The 25,758-nt window shown below is 34.1% G+C and overlaps 4 protein-coding genes across 4 annotated transcripts; all 4 read left to right on the top strand.

Moving 5' to 3' along the window:
• Window positions 1-4,364: 4,364 nt before the first annotated feature.
• LOC136816064 (translation initiation factor eIF2B subunit beta-like) lies at window positions 4,365-5,502 on the top strand. The gene has a single exon (XM_067072497.1). It carries the CDS (start codon window positions 4,411-4,413, stop codon window positions 5,449-5,451), a length of 1,041 nt encoding a protein of 346 aa, XP_066928598.1. The 5' UTR covers window positions 4,365-4,410; the 3' UTR covers window positions 5,452-5,502.
• Window positions 5,503-5,931: 429 nt separating this feature from the next.
• On the top strand, window positions 5,932-7,344 carry LOC136816063 (DNA-directed RNA polymerase III subunit RPC4-like). The gene has a single exon (XM_067072496.1). It carries the CDS (start codon window positions 5,977-5,979, stop codon window positions 7,192-7,194), a length of 1,218 nt encoding a protein of 405 aa, XP_066928597.1. The 5' UTR covers window positions 5,932-5,976; the 3' UTR covers window positions 7,195-7,344.
• Window positions 7,345-7,573: 229 nt separating this feature from the next.
• Window positions 7,574-10,894, top strand: LOC136816062 (methylated-DNA--protein-cysteine methyltransferase-like). The gene is made up of 4 exons (XM_067072495.1): window positions 7,574-7,812; window positions 8,109-8,257; window positions 8,871-8,969; window positions 10,399-10,894. The coding sequence occupies exons 1-4, from the start codon at window positions 7,649-7,651 to the stop codon at window positions 10,560-10,562; spliced, it is 576 nt and encodes a 191-aa protein (XP_066928596.1). The 5' UTR covers window positions 7,574-7,648; the 3' UTR covers window positions 10,563-10,894.
• A 1,290-nt stretch (window positions 10,895-12,184) lies between these two features.
• LOC136816061 (uncharacterized) lies at window positions 12,185-24,865 on the top strand. The gene is made up of 2 exons (XM_067072494.1): window positions 12,185-12,484; window positions 22,973-24,865. The coding sequence occupies exons 1-2, from the start codon at window positions 12,430-12,432 to the stop codon at window positions 24,319-24,321; spliced, it is 1,404 nt and encodes a 467-aa protein (XP_066928595.1). The 5' UTR covers window positions 12,185-12,429; the 3' UTR covers window positions 24,322-24,865.
• The last annotated feature ends 893 nt before the right edge of the window (window positions 24,866-25,758 follow it).

Below are 25,758 nucleotides of genomic sequence, written 5' to 3'. Positions count from 1 at the left end.
ATTTTTTGAGGCTATAAACTAGACCTACTAAGGAAGCCTTCCTGAAAGTTTCAAAAAAAATTTGTTGTTGCCGCAAAAAGATATGCCATCTTGAATTTTGCTCCAGATCTGCCAAAATAGCAATTATTTCGGCCATTTTTGACAGTTACGCAAATAGGGAAATCCTGAAAATGTTGTTTTTGTGGCCAAAACCCACCAGTAAACCACTCCAGGTCAAAAGTTTGCTTTAAAAAGTCGCAAGGACTATCAGCAGCCAGCTAAAAGTGCTTCCAAACCCAGATTACGCAGTCTGAAGCCCTCTACAGGAGGTGCTAAAGATTTTCGGGGAAAATTTTGGAGACTCAATTTGATTTCTTCTGATACCCTACAAAAAGTTCTTGAAATCCACTGTATATAAATCAGCTTTCTAATGTACTTGAATAAAAATTCATTGGCTTTCAAAATCTGCTCCTCACCAGAGTTCATGAAATTTAGGGGTCAATTTTCGCTTAGTAGCCTATTTTTGAGACACTATCTTCAAAACTATATGAGATATCAAGGTGAAATTTTCAGGGTCTTATTTTCTTGTGTGATAGATCATTTGGTCAAAATTCATCAAAATCCAAGAGGATGAGGTACCACACCCTGAAGACCCTTAAAAAAATGCCTCTTAATATCATCGCAGGCAGTGAAAATTATGAATTTCTTTTGCATATAGAGGAATATCCTCTAATGATTTGATCAGTCTATGATCACAACTGTCCAGAAATAGACGGTCAATCATTAAAACCAGTTTTTGAGCCTTCCAGTACATGGAGTAGCCTGTTAAAGCCTTGTTGCTAGGGCGTTGCTAAGGAATTTTCGGAAAATATATGTCATCTTTAAAATTGATTTATTGAGCCAAAAATGAATTCTCCACGGCAGATTTTTGATATTTGGTAGTTAAAGGATTGATCTTTCCATAGTGTCCTCCCCCCCTTTATAAAGGGGGAGGGATTCTGATTTTGGCCCTTTTTTTAAAGTATGGGGGAAAATGAAAAATTTGAAATTTGCTGGGGGAAAATAAAGAGGGGGGAAAACCATAAATTTAGGAGATTTTGACTGGGGGAACTTCACTGATCTCAAGGTGATCTTGTTGCAAAACCTGTTTAAGCAATAAAATCAGCAAATCTTTTGGGATAAACCAACTTTTCAATACAATTTCATTTTTCCAGCACTTTCAAGGCTATTTTTTCAAGATTTCCAAAATTTCAAACTTGATTTAAGGCATTTTTATGTTAACCATATGGGGAACCGCAAAATCTTCAAATAGCTGGGGGAATTCAAAAAAGAGGGGGGAACCGAAAAATTTTGAAATATGGTGGGGGAAATAAAAGAGGGGGGAATGGAGAAAAATTTTGATTTTTAGTGGGGGGAACCAACCCAGGAGGACACTATGTCTTTCAGGATCTGAAAAAGAAATTCAATTTGGAATCTCGGGCCGGGAATAACTGAGAATCAAATCCAACCGGTATTTTCAAGCAGTTCAAAACTTCGGCTTCAAATATCCGCCATTTTGAAATAAAATTTTTTGTTTTGTTTTTGTTTTTAGAAAATGTTTATGGTCTTGTGTATCTGTGCAAAATTTCATGTCATTTAGACTTACCAATAAGGAGTTATAGCAATTTGGAATTCTGGTCTGTAAATTACCGGTCTGTATTTTAGACAACATTTTTGAAACTTCAAAATGTGATATCTCCGGAATGGCTTGAGCTCTGAGGCTCAAATTTCGGAATTTTGTTCCACCCATGAACCCCCACAACATATCTAAAAAAGAAAAAAATCCAAGACATCAATGATCCCACTTTAGATGATTCAGGGATTTTCTTAGGTGCAATTGCTCTTAAGTATCTTCTGAAAATTTCATTCTTTCCCATAAATGCGAAAATGAAAAACAAAGAAAAGGCTTAAAAAAAATGACGTAGAAAAAAGTTGTTAAAAAGTATGTCATTTTATCTTAACAATTTCATAAACTAAGTCACAACCATGGAGCGCTGACTTCTAGTTTTATGACTTGTTCTCACTCGTTTGGTTTCCATTATAAAAAGAAAGTTGTTATTGTGAATAATATTTTGAACATGCTTCAGGGGGGGTCAGTGTACCAGAAGGTGGCATGTATCCTGGGGTGGGTGGGTGTTTGAGAAAAAAATTTGTCATGTACTACCTGTGTACTATAATTGGGGTGTTGGGTCCGAAATTGATTTTGATTTTTACTACCTTGTGTACCAAAATAGGGGTGTTGGGTCCAAAATCGATGTTAACAGTATGGAAACAAAAAGGTTCAGAAATTATCTGCTAAAATAGAAATGTAAAGTTGTTCTATTATAAATTGATCAAGCCAATCATTCTTCCAAACTTCTTGGAATGAATTGAAATCCTACCAGATCCCACTGAAATGAAGGTTTATCGAGTCAATGTAAACATTCAAACATTCGAATTTGAACATTCGAACATCAAAGGTGCCAACTCTCACACATTTCCACATGGTCTCACGCCGTTTTTGAAAAGTTTGGTTTCTCACGCATTTTGGATTTTTGAGAAAAAATTTCCTGTTTTTCCAATTTTTGGAAAAAACTTTTCCCGATTTCCCGATTTTCAGAAGAAAAAAAGTTTCGTAAATAGGGGGTATGGGTGGTTTTGGGATGGGTGGGTGTCAAGTTTTGAAAAATACCTTGTAGTACACATACATGCGGCCTTCTAGTACACTGACCCCCCTGTTAAAATCGAGGTTTATTCCACTAACTGACCATTACCATTAGGCTCTTCCAGAAAAAAATCTATAAAGGGAATGGATGACACAAGAATTTTCAGATGAAAAAAGCACTTGTAAATCCTGTCAATTTTTCGAATTGTTAGGGAAATCCCACTCAATTTTTTATTCAAACCCTTGGAAATTCCATAGAATTTGTCAAATGATTTTTCCACCAAAAAGTTGACGGCTTTTGTCTTTTAAACTCTTATATCAAGATTACGGGATTTGGAGTGAGGGCCGATTTTACTTTCGTTTTCAGTGGTTTTATTTTCAATTTCAAGCCAACATCTTAGCAACGGGGTGCTTGACCATAGTTAGGGGTTTGTGCAAAAAACTAAACATAGAAAAATTGCAACTTTTCAAAAAAAAAAAATTTCACAAGCTCAATTTATTTTTGCATTCAGTCAAATGTTTACTCAATTCATAAAGCAACATTCTTTAAAAGTATCAATTTTAAGCAAAAAATGGTCCCGAGAAGACAAATTTTGTCTTGGATGGTCTGTCTAATTGCCCCTTAAAAATTTTACTACATGGGTACTAAAATACCACTCTTCTAAAATGGGGTGGTGGTATGCAAGAAATTCTTGAATACCCACAACCTTGCAAACTGTAGCCGGATGCTCTGCCACTGCACTACGGTCGCTACTAAATATAGTATGAAACCAGATGAAACCTAAGACCTAATAAGCCATAACATACGTGGTTGAGCAAAAATATGTACGCTAAGCAAAAAATAATTAAAGGGGAATTGATATGTGTGATTTTCAATGAAACTTATGATTATATTCTTAAAGAGCTCATTAACAGGATTCCAAAAATATATAATTCATAGTTGTTTACTTTTTCTATACCGAAAAATAGACAATTTAAAATTCCCTTATATCACCATGGCAACAAAATTTGTGACATATAATGCGTGTGAGTAGGTTTTTAGATTTTCAAAAAAAAAGAGAGAGACGAAAGAGAGCAAAAATACTCTCTATTTTTAGTTTTTGATGTGAAAAGAGTTTTCTGAGATTGTGAAAAGTACAAAAAAGCATGTCTGGATCCAGTGATTCTTTGCCTACAAACAGTAGCTCTGACAAGTATTCTAATAAAATTCATGTAAAACTCCTTTCTAGCTTCTTCCCTTTTTTACTACTGCAGACTTTTAAAACATTATGTTTATTCATCCGCGCAACCTACGTCACAAAATAGAGGGAGGGTGTAATTTTCTACTTCTTAGAGCCGAAAAAGAGCAATCTTTAAAGATAAATGATTAAGTAAATACTGTAAACAAAATTTTTAATTAGTTCTTTTCTTATTAAACTCCATTTTTAATCTTCTTTCTGTCCAGGCAAAAAAATGGAATGCCAAATCTCAAATATTAATTCTCCTTTAAAGAAATGACGTAAAAGAAAACTTTAAACAGAATCTATATAAAATAAATAATTTCAGGTGATTTACAACTATGTCATTCTGGCGTTAAAAACAGTGTCACTTGGGAATTGTTTCTTTATGTCTAACTTTAGTGTTCTCTAGCTACAAGTTCTAAAGCGCTTTCAATCACATGACCAGAACATGATAAAATCGATACGAGTCTCACTTGGTATGTTATTACATTACAAATCAATTTTTTCCAGATAGTTTTATTGAAAATAATGGTGATGGATCAATATAAATCAGACTTGCTGGAGTTGTCTCAAGAATTCCAATCAAAGATCAAGCAAAACTCTTTGATAGGATCTTTTGATATTGCCCATACAGTGGTACTATTATTTAGAAAAGTTGTTGGTAAAGTCAATTGGATTAATGCCAAAGAGCTAATAGAATGTGTTCGTTTTTTGGGTAAAAGTTTATTTGAAATGAATCCTTCAGAGGTCATCATAAACATGGTCAAGAGAGTGTCAAAATTAATTCGAGAAGAGTATTTTGGTGCAAGTGGTACTAATATCGAAGGAAGCTCATCCCTTCAAACCATTCTGATGGCAAACAACCACTCAAGTGATGACTTGACTTTAGTTGTACCAGGGTTGAAGTCAGTTGTCATTGACTCTATCAATGAATTAATATCTGAATTAGAAACAAGCAGGAGTAACATTGCTTTGAAATCGTCAGAGTACATCCACTCTAATGAAATTATTATGACTTACGGAAAGTCTAGAACTGTTGAGCTATTTTTGAAAAAAGCTTTCTTGAAAAGAAAATTTTCTGTCATTGTTGCTGAATGTGCACCATTCTTTCATGGACAAGAACTAGCAAAAAGTCTTGCTGAGCATGGTATTGAAACTACTGTCATTCCTGACTCAGCAGTTTTCGCAATCATGTCTCGTGTTAATAAAGTCATCATAGGAGCTCACACAGTTTATGCTGATGGCGGTTTGAAGGCTAGTAATGGAGCTCAATCAATGGCACTTGCAGCAAAGCATCACGCAGTACCAGTTATAGTATGCTCTGCTTTATTCAAGCTTACACCAAAATTTGTCAATCAAGAGCATGGTGGAGATTTTGTTTCTCCAGAATTATCGTTAGATTTTAATATGAAACCAAGAGATTTTGACTTTGAGACAACAACACCAAAGTTTACGTACATTAAACCTGATACTGTTGATCTACTCATTACGGATGTTGGTGGCAATTCACCTTCCTATGTTTATCGTTTAGTTGCTGAACTTTATCAACAAGAAGATGATGATTTTTAGATGAAATTAATTTATTTTAGTTCTCAATTCAATTTAATACATAGCATGTTAGATCCTTTGTTATTTGAAGTCTGAATTTGCTTTGAATCATAAAATTATTTTAATAAATCAAATGCTTTTTAATGTCGTACCTCTTTAGAATATTTATTATTATAATTTACCTGCTTTTTTACATGCGGAGATAAATGGTGCATGGTAATTAGAATGAACTTGTTTTGTTTATGTCTGACTTAATTTTATGAACCTCTGTATGGAAAAGGTTTTTTAATTTTGAAACTATCCTTGTAGATTGCATCACAATTAGAAATACAATAAATTTTGTCTGTTTTTTTGTCATTGATACTTTTCACCTGCTTTCACACGTTTTCTTTGCTTACATTTTTTAAGGATCATGCCTTACTCTTGTCTAGCCTCTTCCATAGCTAATTAATGATTTTTTCTTTTTCTATACATATAATACTCATTTTTCTTTTTGTTTCAGGCTAGTAAAATAATAAGAATAAATAACAAAACAAAGAAAACAAAATGGGTGATGAAAAGAAAGTTGATTTAAAATTATCATCACTCAGTCGATTTGGTATACGTGGTCGTGGCGGTGCTAGAGGTAGTTCTGGGGCAGCATCAAGACTACCATCATTAAAACCGACACGAGATCTCACATTAGGAGGTACCCCTAAGAGAACGTTTACACCAAATATTGTTGGTCGTAGTACAAAAAAGGAAGATGGTGATAATCAAGCTGGACCAAGCTATGATCGACCAAGGAGAGGCTCAGGTCGTGGTCGTGGCCGTGGAAGGGGTAGAGGACGTGGTCAAGGAGGGGGCAGGGGTCGTGGAGATATCATTCAATCAAGTGGTGTATTTTCACAAGGTATATTTGGACGAGAAACCTTAGCTGGTGCCTTATCAGGAAGTTATGGTCGAGGTGGTGGTGGTGGTGTTGCCAAGAATGAGGTAGACGATGGTGAAGAGGCTGTGTCCAAAACATCTTATATAAAAAACATGAGAGGTGACGAAGAAGCAGATTCTAATAAAATTTTTGAAATGTTGAACGATGAAGGGAAAATTGAGGTCGATGATGAAGATTTGAAAGCTGGTGGTTTGATGCCAATCACATTACCACTGGCGTCCAAATTAGCTAATAAAATTAAAACAGAGGAAAATGATATAAAAACTGAAGTACCGAGTCAGAGTGACGATTCTGATGATAATATAGATGAAGATAATATAAAAAAGCCAGATAATCCACCTTCACCTATCAAAAAACCCATCAATAAAGCAGCCGCTGCTGAACAACCCACTCTAGAGATAAATGATATATTTAAGAAAGATGGTATGGAGGAAGGAGCCTTGTTTTTCTTACAATTACCAGATGCTCTTCCCATAAACTACTTAGCTCAAGATGTCGATGAAGAGGTCAAGCCTGAAAAAGACGGCGCATCTGCTTCAAAACAAATCTCTTATGAAGAAGAAGATATTGAAGAAAAACTGAAAAAGTTTTCATTTAATAATGTCTCAGAAGGTTATATCGGTAAATTACAAATACACAAATCAGGTAAAGTTCGAATGCGGCTTGGCAATGTCTCCTTAGACTTATCACTCGGTACACCTTGTGGATTTTTACAAGATTTAGTGTCAGTGAATACAGATAAGAGCCCAGGTGACATGGTTTGTTTAGGTCATATTGATAATCGAATTATAGCGGTGCCGGACTATCATTCATTATTGGGAAGTATGCAGTAGCGTTGCTTGTTGTTTATATATAGGTTTTGTCAAATTTTCATAAATTTTATTTACAGTTGTTTTTTTTTTGTTTAGAGCTTATAATTTTATAAAAAACCCAAACACTTACAAAGAAACCAAAATTAATTCTGCTGTTGTACAAAATCTTCATTGAAATATGTATTTTCCTTACCACATGCCTTACTAACTAAATCTATCCTCTGATATTTATCTGAATTATTTCGTGTCATAATACTTACTGGCAGGCTAAAATTTCAATTCAAAAGGTTTTTTTTTATTCTTCTTTTGAAAATAATTTACAGTACTTCGCTCTAAAAAACTTAAATTCGTACATGGCCTGGACTGAAAAAAAAATTTTCCATCATTTTATGCTAGATTATTTGTTTTTGTTAGGAATTTTAGTTAGCTTTATCCAGGTAAAAAACAAAAACGATCCAAGATAAAAAAATCCAATATGAGAGTTCTAGCAGACCAAATGATGACTTGTACTAAAGAGAAATTTGTGATCACTTCACCTATCGGTGATTTGATACTGGAACAATGTCAAAATGGATTACATTCAATCTCTCAAACGGTCATTCCCAGTGATCTTGAAGGAAAGTCTGAACATAGCAGTAGGTATAAAACTCAACATTATCCGTTGATTGGAAACAACAGAGTCAATAATTCACGGAATTATTTTTACATTTTCTCAATAAAGATATAAAGATCTGACGTGACAAAGATTGAATATTAGTTTCCTGAATCTCGATCTTTTACCACGGAGATTCGTTAAGACATCAGTGAAAAATTAGATCGATTTTGGTAAAGGGGTAACATCTAAATGGTCTTCTTACCTAAGGAGATCAATATGTATTCTTTTACACTTTCTGAATTTTCAATAAACTGATTCGAATTTTCACTTGACTCTTTAGACATACAGTAATGATGTTGGACCCTCCTGAAGTGGAGAAGAGTCACAATATAAATGAGACAATCAAATGGTTTGTGGATTATTTCAATGACCCTTCTATTACCAAGAAAATGGAGCCACCCAAAATTTGTCAATATTCCATCAGAAAAGGTAGACGCTATGGTGTAGTCATGTTTTTAGAGTTGGCAGCATTCTTTATCCATCATCAATTGTTATTCATATTGTTTTAAAGGGATCGAGTGTAATATTGTTTCGTCCATTTCTTTGGCTTTTGGTCATTGTTTTTAAAGGGACATAACAGTACTTGCGAAATTTGTAAACAAACTGTATGCAGCGGATACAAAATCAAATCAAATGTCACATGTCAAAATAAAAAATCAAACCATTTTGATTGTTCAATTGTTTTACAAGTTTGTTTTGGACACGTGATTTTAATTGTTCTCTTTAATGACACGTGGTCTGCGCAATGTTTACATTTTACTACTTTAATGTCTCTTTAAAGGGATCGAGTGTAATACTTTTTATGTCCATTTCTTTGGCTTTTGGTCATTGTTTGTTAATTTATAATCAAAACATTTTCTGGGAGAAAGCTCGATTTTTTATTAAAACCGCTTAGCTTACGATCGATTTTATAGAATACAGTCGACTCTCCTAAACTTGGGAAGAGATTTCTTTTAAATAGGCCTGGGTTTTTTTATCTCAATGTATCCAAATCGATTTGTCTCACTTCCTTGTATTAATCTCATTTCGATCATTTATTCAGATACGTTTCGAGGGAAAGTTCGTTTAGCATTGATGGAAAATGTGAAAGCAGGAGAAACGATCACTTATCAAAAACTGGCTGAGATGGTTGGGAATAAAGGTATTGTTCGAGGTCATCTCAGCATTTTGAAATTGGTTGAAGACTGCGTCAATTATTTGGAGAGGGGTTGAATTACTTTCTGATTCATAAAAAGGGGAGGGGGGAAATTATGATACAGGTGTTTCGGCTGTATTTTGTTATGATTCATCTTAGAAGAATCACCTTGGAAAATGGTGTTGTTATCATACCACACTCTTGGAATTGCTGAATAGAGTTAGGTTGAAAAAAAGGCGAAGGGTTCTCTTAAAAAAAGGGATTTAAACCCCTTTGCTCATAATCATAATGTTCTCTCTAGTGGTAGGGAAAACTGACCAAAACCAGAGAGAATAGAACAGACGTGATGTTTGAAACATCCGGATCGTATGTTTGCGTACTTCCATCATTGCAAAACTTTTCGTATCTCTTTTATAAAACAGCTCCGATGTAAACTTCCCTTTCCTTTTCTATCGTTTACAAGTATAGTTTAAGTATTATGAATTTCCATGTACATGTCCACAGCGTCACGTAAAGCTTGTACAATAGACGGATATCGGCATAACGTGAAAACTCAGATTTGACCTCCGAAAATTCCCCACAATGCTTTCCGCGGAAAAAAAGTTCACGGTGAAATTTATTCCGCACAAAGCATTGTGGGGATTTCTCGTGGGTCAAATCTGAGTTTTCATGTGAAGCCGATATTGTCTATTTAACCCTCTTAAAATTTTTGACTCGAGATTGAAACTTTCATTGCATGTTTAAACTGATTGAAGTGCATAAGGAATAGGTGTTCGATCTTTTTTATAGCTATGGTGTAGTTACTGGGCATTAACTATATTTTCTTTAAAACGTTTGAAATTCAAGGATATGTTAATATTGAAAGATTGAGTGCATTGATGAATTTGTCTTTGCAAAGTTCTTTACCCAATTTTGGGGTTGTAACGTCACTCTTTTGGCCATTAAAGGTTTTACCCGGCCTAATTCGAAGCCCTTTCTTTAAAGAGACTAAGATCGAAATTAAATTAAGACCAGGCTAAACAAATGGAAATAATTGAGTTTTTGCGTAATAAGTGCCGGCGTAAACGGGACCAGCGCTCAATTAGAGCCGTTTTAAAAAGGGCTGATACTACTTTGAACTAACCGCATATGGTTGCGTCTCACGAAAGATGTCACGGATCCTAAGGGTTGCCCCGGCCCACTAAAGGGCTCGAACCTCTTGTCTCATTTCTATAACTGATATTTGTGGAACTTTTCAATAAATTGAATGATTTTTCTTTCTCGATACCTTCTTTATGTTTTGGGTCCGTACAAGAATTGGTATTATTTCAACATTGAAGGGCGGGAAGTGGGGGTCGTACTCGTAGAGAAATAGGTTCCGTAATATCTTTTGTCCTTACTTGTAGATCTGTCTGGATAGTTTCAAAATTTCAATTGTTTTCCGTCCAATCTTCAGGTGCATCTCGTGCAGTCGGTACAGCCATGTCCAACAACCCTCTATCCATATTGGTTCCATGTCACCGTGTCATCAAATCAGATGGTCGCCCTGGTAACTATGGAAAAAGTACGCGTAACCAAGTCAAACAATGGCTATTAGAATTCGAAGGTGCTGAACTCTAAGTTTAATCACGATGAGCGAATCTTGTTTCCTCGTTTGCCTGAGTTTCTTAACCACTAAGAAATCCCGAAAAAATTAAATCCTATATACTTTGGGTATAAAGCTGTGATACTGTGATGTATATAGTGACATTTCTTGGATTCATGACAGTTTAGACCTTATAGTTTTTAAGAAAATCGTTTATATTCACACACTCAGGCGAGGCCAAATGAATTTATTGTTCTACTGGCCCGACCTACCCTGTTTTTCCCAAATTCGGAAAAAAAAAAAAAAATAATAATGATGAATTTACAAAGCAGGAGGTTTTTTGCAGATATTTTTAACTGAACAAGGTGAAAAAGTGAAAAGTAATCCCTCGTGAATTTTAAAAAAGCACGATGGAAATGGCACAAAAGTCGATCATTCATAAAGAGTAAAACGTCTACTGGTTTAATACTTCACAAATCTTTTTTGACCCTAGATTTTAGGAATTTATTTTTATCATAACAACCGACAGGCCCATTCTTTTCTAAAGGTCTTCCCGTAGAACAATAAATTAAATTTATTGTCTCGCCTCATCCACTAGCAATCTTATATAGATTTTTAATTTTCACATAGATATACTGCTTTGGCTCGCTGGTCGAGCCAAGATTCTTATATCCTAAGAAGGATGTCTTTTACATTTTATATTTTTGATCTTTATATTTGCATTACTCTCAAGATTGCCAGGTTTTCCTATGTTTACATCTTTTTCCAAGATACCCTATTGTCTGTGAAAAAGAAGTTATTTCATCCAATCACCGCGCCTGGAATGAATTTTCATAAAGGGTACAAATCTATCAATATATATTTAGCAATGTAGTCAGCCTCTTTGTAGGCATGTTGTTACTTTTATTTTAGGTATTTGACGGAGTGCAATTTTTTCTTTCTTTGGCATCTGTTTCGTGGGAAGCGGTTATCATATATCTAAACTTCCTATTTTGAAAATGACTGTGTTGATATTGAATATTTTGTTGATAGAAAAACAAAGTTGTAATGTTTCCGAGTGTTTGAGTGTACCATCGCTTTCTTTTTCCTGGTAGAGGAAAAGCTCAATACCTTAAACTATTCAAAAAGGGTTTTGAGTAAGCCTATTTAAACCTTTGTATGAAAAGTTCGTGTTAAACTTGGTTGATCTATTTATTACTAAGTCTGGTTCTATCTGGTGCTAATCATTTTAAGGGGTGTTCCTTTAATGCTTTTAAAATTATAAAATTAAGATCAATTTGAATTCATAACATAAGATTCTATAAAAAGTGTAAACACTCAGCATCGCATTTACTTATACTTGAACCCCATTCCAATATCAATGCCAAAAACTAAATTATGTAGCCAAAAAAGATGATGTAAAAGCTATTCACATCATTGTTGTTAATTTCGAGGTTAATTGGTGGTGATTATCTCATCCAAGTCGATGGCGGATAAGTTAATTTCTTCCGCCAACGGATGCTAGTTTTATTTTTCTCTACTTTGAACAAACGGAAACTTTTAGCATATTGTTGGTTACATTTTTGCTGCAAGACAAAAGGATAAAAAGGAAACTAAGTTACAATAGAGAAATTCATGATACGTTTTGTTGTCTGAAATCTGACTCTATCCTCATACCGGACTCTGTTCATTTGTATTTCAGATCAAGAAAAAAAATTGGTTTCAGAAGGAAATACTACAAGAGTGGAGAGATCTATTGGCTGTGGTTGGCTGCATTGATTCTATTACTACGGATTAATTAGATGACGATTGCTATTTGCTCCAATCCTTCAATCCATTAATCAGCTTCTCTGGTATTGATAAAAAATACTTCAAGATTAAATCGAGTGATTCTTCCATCCACTTATCAAATTCTTGGACATTATGGGGACCAAAGATCCTTCGACCAGACAGCGAAAAATTTCATGGATTGGTTTTGGTGAGTTTATTTATCATTTTCTTTTTATGGAAGAATTTCTCTCGTTTTGTTTTTAGTATGAAACTTTCTGACCTCAAAATGGGCTGTTCCATTAAAAATCAATACAAGGGGTGGAGGAACCTTTTCAAGTTAAAAATGTATTTTTGGACTGGAAAATGGCAAAAAAACTCTTGGAAAAATTCTTTTTATACCTCAAAGGGACGATGGACGAAGTGAAATCACTCTTTTACCCCCTGCAAATTTAAGAATAATTTTTTATTCCCTGGAAAAATGAAAAAACACTCCTCAGACTCCCTGGAAATTTTCTCGGACAACCTCCTCGAAATGTTCGTTCACCCCTGTATGAAATATGGGTATAAAATGGAATGGCCCAATGGTCCTAAATTTTGACATATCGAAATTAGTGTATGGATATATGTGCGTGAACAGAATTTCAAATAATTTCTAAAAAAATCCACTAGAAATGTGTGCGGCTAAAATTGAAAAATGGGGCGTTCATAAAAACACGCCCGCTATTATAACAGAGAGAAAAGTTGTAAGATTGAAATTATGTTGTATTGATAAGACTACTTTTGGCTGCTTATAATTTAGATGTGGTACAAAAGATGTTGGTGTTTTCTATAGTTTTTCGTGATTTGAGTTGAAATTTGATTTGATTATTCAATTATATTTTTCCCTGAAGGTGGAACTTATAACCCGCAATTTTGAGTCTGTAAAGATGATTGTATCATTTGATTTAATCTTAAAGTATTTTTATCATACCCAACAGTTTTTTGTTTTGTCTGCAGTAGTATCGAGTCTTAGTAACACAGGACTTTGCGACCATAAAAGTGCAAAGATAGTGCATTTAGCTACGAGACGCATAATCGTGGCCGGGTTATTCCAAAAGCTTTGTACTTAGTACAAATATGGTGCTTGATGCTTTTCTGCTTGATTTACTGCATTTTTCGAACACGTATTTTGACGTAAATTTGCAAGAGATTTGATTGGAGGAAATCCTCACCCATCAAGGTGGATTATTGTTTGTTGTCGTCTTGTCATGTCGAAAATCTTGTGTTTGTCTGATATTCTGTTGCCCTACAGAAAGGCTTCCTTAAAAAATAGATCCCTTCAGACTGAACAATTACTACTAATACGAGCCCCTCACTCCCCTTTTGAAATGTCTTCTTGTGATAGTGTTTGGATTAGTTGAATCTGCTTTCAAATATTAAGACTTAGGAGTTTAGAATTTGTAGATCAATCCATATTACTATCACAAAATGCTTGCATTTTGAGAATGAAAGTGATGCCAAGAAATGGGGAGGAATAATTTGTATTGGCCCTAAAAGAAGGGAAGGGTGCCATCTTTGGGGTTGGCTGGGTAACCCTCTACCCACTATGGTCATATTCAATATGTTTAACGGGGCTTTCGCGAGATCCCGTGATTGTTCATTAAAAGAACACTGTTGAGATGATTTGTATTCGTCTCTAAAATCCAAATCATTGATGTTCAGATTTTTTGCTCTTTTTATCGTTATATCCTTCGTAGTTTGTTTTTAGCATTGAAAAATGATGAGGGGAGTACCTGCTGTGTGTAGTAAGAAAGGCTACAGTTCTTACATAATCTCATGTACTGCTAAAAATCCGCGAGTTCAAAGGGTCTCTATACAACCAACCGCAGACTAACTAAAAAGGCGTTTGTATGACATTCGTACTACGTCTTTATAATGTCATACACAATTTGTAATTTAATACCTAAATCGATTCGTCACATGAAATTAAAGGTATTTTCTTTCGGATGAAACATTGAATGGTGAGTGTGTGTCATGCAGTGAGTTAGCTCTCTTGAAAAATATAAAAGTGTCACAAATTGGCAGTTCGTTTTGCATCTTACTTAACATTCTTGGTCCATGATGGTATTTAAATGATGACTTATGCTCATGTATTTTTATGCAAATAACCTGAAGCTATCTAAAAACGTCGTAATGGAGTATATAATTGTTCAAGTTTCTCAAATGGCAATATTTGCTTCTAAGCACGACTCGTGTATTTATTTAGGTTACTGCCATACAGTAATTCATTAATTTTATAAGGGAAATTTTGCAAGAAAGAAATTGTTTGTATAAGGGTAACACAGACTTCGTCATCCATCCAAATACTTTGGGATTAATATCTTTTATCTCTATGTTTGATTAAGGATTCCATAAATTTGATAGTTATTACTTGATGAAATCTTAAAAATAATTACTAGATTGTTGATTTTTAGTATAATGGCTTGAGTGTGCATCTGATCCAGTCTTTACTTTGTAGTTCAGTGCACTTTCTTTAGAAAGTCTTTCATTTTGTCTGTTTTTTTCTTTTGAACGCTGCTAAATCCACAGCTTTCTAAGGTTAATCCTGCATAGACCAACATGATTCCACACTGACTTTTGTTAGTAGTTACGGTGTTCTATGCTCATATCAATATATTTCAATACTATGTAGCCGACCAACCCACTAAGCTTCCATTACTGACTTAGCTGTCCACTTCGTATCAGTTTGAATCGTAGAATTTTATATACATTACATATACATAAAATATTTTAATTTCTTGTAAGAAGAACCAATATACTTTTGGAGATCAAGAAATTAATGATGAAAAAAAAAGTATATATATGGTTTTAGTGTATAGGAAAAAACAAAATTTGAATTATAGTACTTTATGTTCCATCTTTATCGAATCGTCAGCTATCAATTATTTTATTCAAATATGGTGTTGTGCGCAGATTTGTAATACTTGCGCAGATTTGTAATACCTGCGCAGATTTGTAATACTTTCTGCGCAGATTTGTAATAAATTTTGCGCAAATTTGTAATACTTGAGCTGCGCAGAAATGTAATACTTCTCTGCGCAGATTTGTAATTTGTAATTTAGATTTTTACTTCGAGGGCATATGTTTTCCACGAAGAAAAGTTTCGAAAAAAAGACTTAGAAAATAATCAGAAAATCACACAAAGGTTGTATATCTTTAGTATGAACATTAACTTTATAAGAAAAGAATCAATATATTTTAATCTAATGAAAATTGGCTTTTGGCAGTTGGTTCTTTCAATACAAACATGGATTGGGAATAATTTTAAGCAATTTCATTTTTCTTATAAGCATCAACTTTATAAGAAACGAATCAATATCTTTCAGTCTAATGAAAATTGGCTTTCGGCAGTTGGTTTTTTCAATACAAACATGGATTGGGAATAATTTTAAGCAATTTCATTTTTCTTATAAGCATCAACTTTATAAGAAACGAATCAATATCTTTCAATCTAATGGAAATTGGCTTTCGGCAGTTGGTTCTTTCAATATAAACATGGGATTTTGAATACAATTTCAATACCTTAAGGGAACTTATTTTGGCGGGAACTAATTTTGGCGAGCGGCGAAAATCTTAAAAAATTTTAGTTTTGGCGGGAAATTATTTTGGCGAATAGTGAATTTTTTTAATTTTAGCGGGAACTAATTTTGGCGAATGACATCGTAAATCTGTTCTATTTTGCCTTATTTTGAGCAATTTTGATGAATTTCAGGGGTTATTTAGGCAAGGAAACAAAAAATTTAATTTTGGCGGGAACTTATTTTGGCGAGTGAGCAAAATATTTAATTTTGGCGGGAACTAATTTTGGTGAATTTTGCCTAAATTCGCCAAATTCGCCAAAATTAGTTCCCGCCAAAATAAGTTCCCTTAAGGTATTTTCATTTTTCCTATAAGAATCAACTTTATGATAAGAAACGAATCAATATATTTTTTAATTTAATGGAAATTGTTCCAATCATTTTTTTTTTCATCTTTATGTATTTTTTCTATCTAACAACAACAAAAAACATACCGAAGCTTCAACCATCAATCTTTTTTTGAAAGAAAGTTAACTCAAAATAATTTCACTTGAGATATCATGCTGGAATGTAATGCAGGTGCTATGAAAGGTTATAAAAGAAATCCAGTCAGAGGGGACAGGTTTCCTAGCTAGGTAGAAGGTGGTTTTAGAGCAAATCAATATTTTCTTATCATATCATCTTATAAATTGTTCATCAATTTTGGTACTACCTCTTGAAATGATAAAATGTTGACAAAAATATTTTCATATCATTAATTGTTTTTTCATAACAAAGTGCTTATAAAAATGAATCATCCACGTTATTCTCCGTAACTTGTTTACTTTGAAAGAAACAGTTACCGACAAGAAATGATATTTATTTTACGAGTTATTGGTTAGTTTCTTATAAAAGCAGTTCTTATAAAAAATAAATATGTTCATGTTATTCTTCGTACCTTGTTTACTTCGAAATAAACAATTACCGACAAGAAATAATTTTTATTTTACGAGTTATTGGTTAGTTTCTTATAAAAGCAGTTCTTATAAAAAATAAATATGTTCATGTTATTCTTCGTACCTTGTTTACTTCGAAATAAACAATTACCGGCAAGAAATAATTTTTATTCTACGAGTTATTGGTTAGTTTCTTATAAAAGCAGTTCTTATAAAAAATAAATATGTTCATGTCATTCTTCGTACCTTGTTTACTTCGAAATAAACAATTACCGGCAAGAAATAATTTTTATTTTACGAGTTATTGATTAGTTTCTTATAAAAGCAGTTCTTATAAAAAATAAATATGTTCATGTTATTCTTCGTACCTTGTTTACTTCGAAATAAACAATTACCGGTAAGAAATAATTTTTATTTTACGACTTATTGATTAGTTTCTTATAAAAGCAGTTCGTATAAAATGTACATGTTCGTGTTATTCTTCGTACCTTGTTTACTTCGAAATAAACAATTACCGGCAAGAAATAATTTTTATTTTACGAGTTATTGATTAGTTTCTTATAAAAGCAGTTCTTATAAAAAATTATGTCCGCGCTATTCTCATAAACAATTTTTATATTACCAGATAAATTTCTTATAAAAGCACTGCTTAGAAAAGAAATATTAATTGATTATTTATTCGATGTGCTCAATAATCACAACTTTATTTGGGTATTATTTTCTAAGTCTTTTTTAACGCATTTTGTTTGCAGAATAGAATTTGGCTACCAATGAAAATATCAATTCCAAATTACAAATCTGCGCAGAGAAGTATTACATTTCTGCGCAGCTCAAGTATTACAAATTTGCGCAAAGTTTATTACAAATCTGTGCAGGTATTACAAATCTGCGCAGAAAGTATTACAAATCTGCGCAGGTATTACAAATCTGCGCAAGTATTACAAATCTGCGCACAACATATGGCAATATCATGTTTCTCCTCATCTTGGAGGAAACTTTAAGTTGTATTTTTGAAACTACTTGCTAGATAATTGGTGGTTTCCTTATTATGTGTTTATTCTTTGGTTTCATCTCTCAATATCCGGCACGAGAATCACAACCAAATATGGAATTCGTGGTTATAATTATTATTCCGGTTATCCCGGTTTTTAATTAGGACATGAAGTAATTTAAGTTTTCTAATTGTGGAGGATTTGAAAGAATAAATGAGTCCTTAGCCTATCTTGCGTGACAATAGTCAGAATCGCAGACCTCTACAAAACCCCAGGTAGTATAGAAGCACGAATCCGTTAGTGGATGCCAACAGCCTATCTTGCGTGACAACCCTTGTTTTTCTGATGAATTTTTACCTGAATTTTAGAAAGTGTTTTAATGATTATGTTAAATTAGGAGCAAGCTCTTTGAAAATTTACCATTCTGCTCTCCCATAATAATCCATTCCTTTGGATGTTTCAATTAGGAAAGGTAACCAGCATAGATTTTTAAAGCCCGAAGGGCTAGATATCGTGCTTTTGCTGAAAAGTGTGCCGAGGTTAGGTAGGAAATCCTTCCTAAGTCACCTGACATTACAATATAATTTCAGCGCTTGACCAATCAGAAGCTTCGCAGGTTTTCGAAAACAATAGCAACAATATCTTTTGAGATATTCACTTTTTTTGCTTGGAAGAGCTTAATGCACGCCATCTAGCTCTTTGGGCTTTATAAATCTATGGTTTGTACGAACTTATTTTATCGATTGCTTTGTGTCCCGCTTTTACTTTAGTCTATATTAGTGGTTATAATTGATGTATGTATTGTCGGCTTCTTTTTACGGCGGCCCTCTTATTGACGAAACTTTTTGGCCTTTGTTGGATTAAGGGCTGGCGTGAAAAAGGTCGATAAGGTAATACAGTAGAGTTTTTTTTAACTCGAATGTCTCCTCATCTCGAACAAGTTTTCTTGTCCCTTCAGTTAACAATACTTTATAAAACTTATTCCTAATTCCAAAACTACGAAATTTCCTTAATTCGAACTAATTTCTGTTGCCCGTGCATGTTCAAGTTATGGAGACTCAACTGTACCAGACTTAAGGCCGGTCTCTACTTGCGCGCGCTCGAAGAGAAAGTTGAACACATTTCAACTTTTTTCAACCGTTACGTCAGGTCGCACCAATGGAGTTGCTGCATTTTTTCTTTTGACCAATAGCGTGGAAGCTTTGCTCGAAAAAGTACGATCGAAGCACGCGCAGGCGGAGACCGGCCTTTAGTGACTGACAGTTCATCCTTTTTTCTACGCATGTAATACAATACCATTTACTTGGTCGAGGAGAATTTTTTTGGGTACTTGAGAAAAGACACAAGTTGTCACTTGAATGCACTCTTTCCCACGCACTCCTCTTACTGAAATCATTTCACTCGGATCTTGTAACGAAGAAATTTTAGCCCGGATGATGAAATGCGTTTTATCTTTTTTAAGTGTCGTGGGCGCTCACTTGTGAGCTTGTGAAACTTCTTGTAATTTCGAAAAAATAATTTAGCACTCTTCTTTTAAAAGTTTTTGTTATTCAAATTATAGCTAAAGCTAGTATCAGCAAGCATCTATACAGAGTTAAAGATTGAGAAATCTTGCACTTGTAGTCCTAATTGAGTTTTGTCGCAATTTATTTGTGACATCGAGATCAGCTAAGTTTTGCTTCATAATGTTCAAATTTTACGGACCAGAATGTTACAATTTACATGAGGATGAAGACTTGATGAAAATATCTATTCAAAACGTGTTAAAGAAAACCTAATAGCTAGAGGTGTACGATTATATCAATTTTTAGGTGTCTTACTAACTTAAACTCTTAATTTTAAATCCTTGATACCGGTCGAGACGTTGGTTGTTGTGTCTCGTCAGGAAGGGGGATGACAGGGCGCGAAAAACGTAAACAAAATCCTTGTATTTTTGCGACACGCGAAATCGGGTTTAGTGCGCGGAAGTGAAAAACATTCTTTTTGCTCGATTTATTTGTACAAAAGATTATCGTTACTTTCACTGGCTTACTATGATGTTTAAGTCAAATTTTGATTCTTAGACCCTACATAGCATTGATTCATCATTTTGACAAATTGTAATTTGCTGTAGTTCAATTCCCATCAATTCATATCAGTCAAAGTCAGTACCAACATTTGACGGTCTGTAATTCGGTTTTCAAAGGGAATTGGATGTCGAATAATGGAGCGTATCGAGTTTAGAGCGTCGTTTACTTTTGTGAGTTTTTTTTGTTGACAGTTACTTTCAATATTATCGAATAATGGAGCTTACACGTTTTTTTTTTATTAGAACCTAGTTTATAAGAACATAAAGGCTGAAATTCGTCGAAAAATTAAGAACATCTTAAGAACATGCCCAGCCTCAGTTTGGAAAAAAATGATAAGAAACTGCAATTTTTTCCTCTTTTTAAGCAGTTTTAACCGAATTTAGGGGTGGATCTTCAAAAGTCGAGAGTCAAATATTGTCCAAATTTTGCTAAATTTAAGTCCTCTTTATTTTGTATCATATTATCGATTTAGAGTAGTCTGAAAAATTAAGAACGCATTTAAGAACATTTTAGGCTGAAAATTGCTAAAGAAAATAAGCACATCCAGGCTCAGCCAAATTTTAGGTGTTCTAATAAAAAAAAAACGTGTATCGAACAGTTTCACGTCGAATAAGAGAGCGCCCAATGTATGCACAATTCAAGACACCCTGCGTATAATCTATATGATGCTTTCAGAAGTTACTTCAAGTTATCATTCCACTCTCATTCAATCTTATGATATCCAATTGAAGAAAAATTGAATTTTATTGAGTCATAGAATCTTTTAAGTTGGCCCAGCTGGCACACAAGCCCCCCACACAACGTTGTTTCAACGTTTATCTAACGTTCACAACGTACATTTAACGTTAGACGAACGTTGAAACAACGCGTTGTATGCCAGATGGTGATGTACATTAATGCTGGTTTCCAAGCATGACATCGTTTTTCCGTAACGTATGCTACTTTTACGTCATGGGTTTGTTGCGCAAATTGACCTTGTTCAACGTGTTCCGATTTCTGACACCTTTTATGCTTGTCCTGTCTCCAGAAGGCGGTTCACTGATACTTGCGAATTATTTTTTCGTCATCTCGTCAAAAATGTATATTTATAGGATGATAAGGAATTTAGTAATGATTCGTCCAAGCTTTTCAAACCGCCCCATCAAATAAAGAATTAACGCCAATTTGTCAATTCGTGTCACTTTTTGTTAGTTTCCATGTTCTTTTCTCTATGAGAATTGTTTTAAGCTGACTATTGCGTTTTCTAACATACATAATAAAGCATTAAATAGCATTTCTTGAGATGGTTTTATGATTTCAGGTGTCGTGTTTGAAGCATTTTTGACGTGAAAAAAGTCTTTAAGGGATTATCAGATGATGTTTGATATTTGGCTTAGAGATATCTTTTATAGTCCAGAGAGACACCTCTAAATCTTTTGACCCAATTTTTTTCCATAGCTGAGATATTCGACTTTGAAATCAAAAATCATCTGATAATTCCTTTAAGAAATTGAGAGTAAGAAGTAGTGACTACCATGGTCGTTATGAAATTAAAGCTAGTTTTATTGTTTAGATTGCCGACTTTCTGCTATATATATCCTTGTGTTTTTTTGACAAAAGTCAGCTAAAAGTTGGTTTTACTTGGTGATTGGTGAGACTTTTTTCATATATTACCCTCCTCGTGTTATTGCAGTGCAGTGTTGTGTTTATCATCAGGATTTTACGTTGAATATTTTGCATAGACTGACAATACTTCAAACATCAAATTTGGTTTTCTCGGAAGTTGAATCAGGTTACAGAGTTAATTCAGGGTGGCAGGAAAGAAAATGTCGCTTGCTTGTCATATGTTCATTCATTTTGTAAAGGTGTCATGTTAGAAAAATGTGGATTTGTTGAAGAGCCGCTTACCAAAGGCTTGATGGTCTACATCCGGCAAACACTTGTCTATGGCTTACACTAGAAAAATAACTATTTGACTATTTTCAATTACATATGGAATGAGTCTGTTCATTTGACAATTCAATCGTTTAGAATTGGTTTTCCCAAAAGCCCGAGATGAGCCAAATTATGCTCTTGGGTAAGGTTAAAGGATATTCTATATTTTGCCTTTTTATGATTTTTTTTATAAATATTTTGCAAAATACCATTTTTGTCCCTTGTATGGGGGTGTGGTGCTAAACCTCTGTTGTTTTACTTGAAACTCGCACGGTTAGGTCAGAAGGTTGACTTTTTTAAGCCGATGCAATGGCGATAACGGGATTGAGAATATCTTGTATTTATTGGGTTAAATTTTCAATTCCCATTGTTTACAGCATGCTTCGATTTTTAAGCTGATTTTTCTTGTCTATCGGGTTTGTAACACGGTAGTGTATTGCCCTGTTGAGTAAAACATTGTTCATACAGGCTAATTAGGATGAATAATAAGAACAACCTTCCTTTGTTTTGACAATAAACACAAAGTACTGTACGAAACAATGACACACAATATTATGTTTTTTGCCACTTGACTAAAAATTTGCTTTCTTCGAGGCCCTCTTACTGCCTCTTATTCATTATTCTTTGTTTAGCATTCATTTAACATCCATCTGACATTCAAAGAAGGCTGTTTATGCAATAGGGTCATGTTTCGTTTTGGGGAAATGATGAGTTGTGAAGTTGAGTCAGTTTTGTTCTCTGTACTTCCCATTTGTTGTTGATAGTTTAAGAAGTAGTGTTCTGGTATTCGTGTGTCGTGTTGGCCAATTCTTGTTAAGTTCTTACGCAACTGATTATTATTCTATTTTTAAGATTCGAAGATTCTATTGTTCTTGATTATTTTGCGAAATGTAATTCCAGTTTGTATTGTGATATTTTTGTGAAATTAATTGGCAGCAAATTCTGGCGCACCTCGATATATTCCTTTAACACCAACAATTGACGAATTGAGGAAATTAATAGTAAGATGCTATATAAAGGCCAAGGTCTTCTAACAGGTTAAAAACGCATCAAAACACCTTTAAAGGAAGGGGGTTAACACAGTCACGAGCACGTGCCTTTTGTAGCAATTTCACAACAACTAAAAAAGTTTCTCACAGGAAAACTGATTCCTTTGCCTTTGCTTTTAGGTTGACATATATGGGAGTAAGCAGTTCATTGACAATTTGTTACTTTTTTTTCTTTTTCAGGAAAATCATATCCGAAACACCATAAAGAGTGTGAAGACATTATGACGAACGAACAACAACAAAGCCTCGCTTTCAAAAATAAAAAGTTTCGTCGAAGAAGTTTAGATGAGAGTTTGATTAATCCAATCAAGGCGTTGGTCGGGTCAGGACGAAATCGCCGACAATCGACAAACGACGCTGCTTTTCAACGTGGAAATTTATTTTATAATTCTGATCGGCGACGTAAGAAAAGTGATCACGAAATTTTCGCGAGATTTCAAGATACAACAAAAGAGAGAATTCGAACAGCCGTTTCGAGCGATACAATGCCTGTTCGTAAGAATACTCCAACCATGTTACGTAGAATCTCGAAACATCTTATCCGAGCTTATTCCGAAGCTGAAAAACGAAACTCGATTACAGAGCTGCCAAACGAAAACGATGAATCTACAGTCAAGAGCAATCGAGAATCTCCCCTCATATTTAACAAAGGAAACGACTCACCTTTACTTTTACGACAACAGACCAGCAAAAGTTTTGATACTTCTTCGTTAAGTACGACAGACTCCGGTATCGAATCCAGAGACGATAAAATGGTTTCGTCAGATGAGCGCAGCGATGACGATGAGAATCTGTGTAAAATTCCGAACAATATGTGTAAATCACAGAACGCAATCCCGCGTAGTTTCTCTTACGATGATTTAACAAAAAATAACGAGAAAAGTCAAGATTTAACGGACCATACAAATAAAACACCCGTTCGTAGACAGTACTCGTTACGAGAAGAACGCGTAAATCAGATCAACTCATCTGTTGCTCCAAGCCCTGTATTCTCACAGAAAAGTATTGAAAAACTGAACAACAGTCGAATTGCGTTACAGAAAGGTTCAGATAATTACAGTAGCGATGAAAAGATCTCACATACTAAATCGAAAGGGTCTCGTAAAAAAAAGAAAATCTTGCAACCTATCGTGAATAAGATTCGTAAAGTTTCGAGAAGCGAGACTTCGCCACAACAACAAAAACTTTTAATGATTGACAGCAACCGTTTACATCATATTGTCATGGAGATTATAAGCGAGAAAATGAAAAAGTTGACGTATGACCATAAACAATCAAGTGATCGGTGCCGTATGATTAGTACGACTTTAGAAAACACTTTAAAGCTACGTCTCGGTTCGCAACCCGGTAATCCGGAATACAAAATCATTGCTGTTGTTTACATAGGAGAGACACGTGATCAAGGGATATGTTTTGCAACGCAATGCAGTTACGTCCCACAACAAGACTTGTTTACAACGGCGACGTATCAGAACAATGAAATGTACGTGTGCGCAACTGTAATGGCTTCTCGTATGGATGGTAATTGACGGGCGTGGATATTTATAACAGTCTCGGCAAAGTAAAATACTCGGTTTTCTTTTTATAAGAATAGTGTACTTTGGATGAGGGTCAAGTATTCTTAAGAAAGTGCCAAAATTGAGAAATGATCAATTTGAGAGTTTTGGACTTTTGAGTAAACATTTGGGTTAAAACTACATTTCTTCCTCAACAAAATAAAAATTCAGCAAAGCTTTAAGTTTATTTTGGATAATTTTTTTTGTAAATTTTATTTTTCACCAGAAACGAAAAGGCTTGCTTTTTTGTCACTTTACCATTAAAAGTCCCCTTGAAAACGAGTTTTTGATCAATTTTTTTTGCCCAATATTGAGATATCATCCTATATATCTTAACAGAAAGTGATTTTATGGTCTTTTTGTATAGTATAAATATTCTTCACCTGGATTGGAGTTGAACTGATAGGTTAACTTTCAGAAAGCTTTTGACAAATAATTTATAAAAATATTTCACACTGATCACATTGAACTGAGTTGTACATAAAATTCTGGAGAATGAAATTTGAATTTATTAATGCAAATTCGATCGTTTATTTATTTCATCCTTGGTTCGAAAAAATCTTCGAAATTTTTCTTTTATCAACGAGAAAATCTTTTACTAGATAAACGTTCTTTATAAAAAACAAAATTAAATTTAAAAAAAAACAAAATTTTTGAAGCCATTGAACGTATTTTTTTGAGTTTTAAGAATAACATTCCTAAAAATGTTATTAACGTGTTCTTATTTTCCCATTTCGTGATTATTCTAGTCCATTTTTCTAAAAAATTGGGTGCTTTAGAGCCCCCAAAGCCTTAAAATGCTCTTTACTTGTTCTTAACATTTCGGTCATCGAAACCTTATCTTCTTATATATGTCCTCTCTAATTAGCGGACATCGAAGGTCAAATTGATCACAGACTTTAACAAATTAGGCAAAATAGATTTAGCCAGATTTCTTAAAGACTTCAAAGTTTCATTAAACAAATTAGCTTAGACGTTTGGAGCGCTCCCTTTATCCATTCGTTGAATTTGCTTACGTCATAAAAATGATAAATTACAGGGACCTCAAGACTACTATATGATTCATAAAACCTAAGTTGTTGCATTTGAATGATCATTCTCCTGTTCTTCCACGTGTCTCTAGAAAAGCACTTCGGATCAAAATTTTACAACACTTAACCCCTTAATAGCAGTCAGACAAATTGATCGACGGGTATGTGCAGCGGTTAAGGGTATGTTTTTCAAAATATCAGAAATGCACTGTAAGGGTGAACTTTTGATAAACGCACTGTATTGGTGGAAATTTCAGCAAATCTCGGAAGAATTGGATATTTTTGCTCGAAAATCTTGATTTGTTTTCTCTAAAGAGTTTAAAATTTGAAAAAATGCACTGTAAGGGTATTAATTTCACCGATTTTTTTTGCATTGTAA

The sequence above is a fragment of the Clytia hemisphaerica genome, unplaced genomic scaffold (genome assembly GCF_902728285.1).
Source record: "Clytia hemisphaerica strain Z4C2 unplaced genomic scaffold, Clytia hemisphaerica genome assembly, whole genome shotgun sequence".
In the NCBI taxonomy this organism is placed as follows: Eukaryota; Metazoa; Cnidaria; class Hydrozoa; order Leptothecata; family Clytiidae; genus Clytia; species Clytia hemisphaerica.
This window is presented reverse-complemented; position numbering and strand designations above follow the sequence as displayed.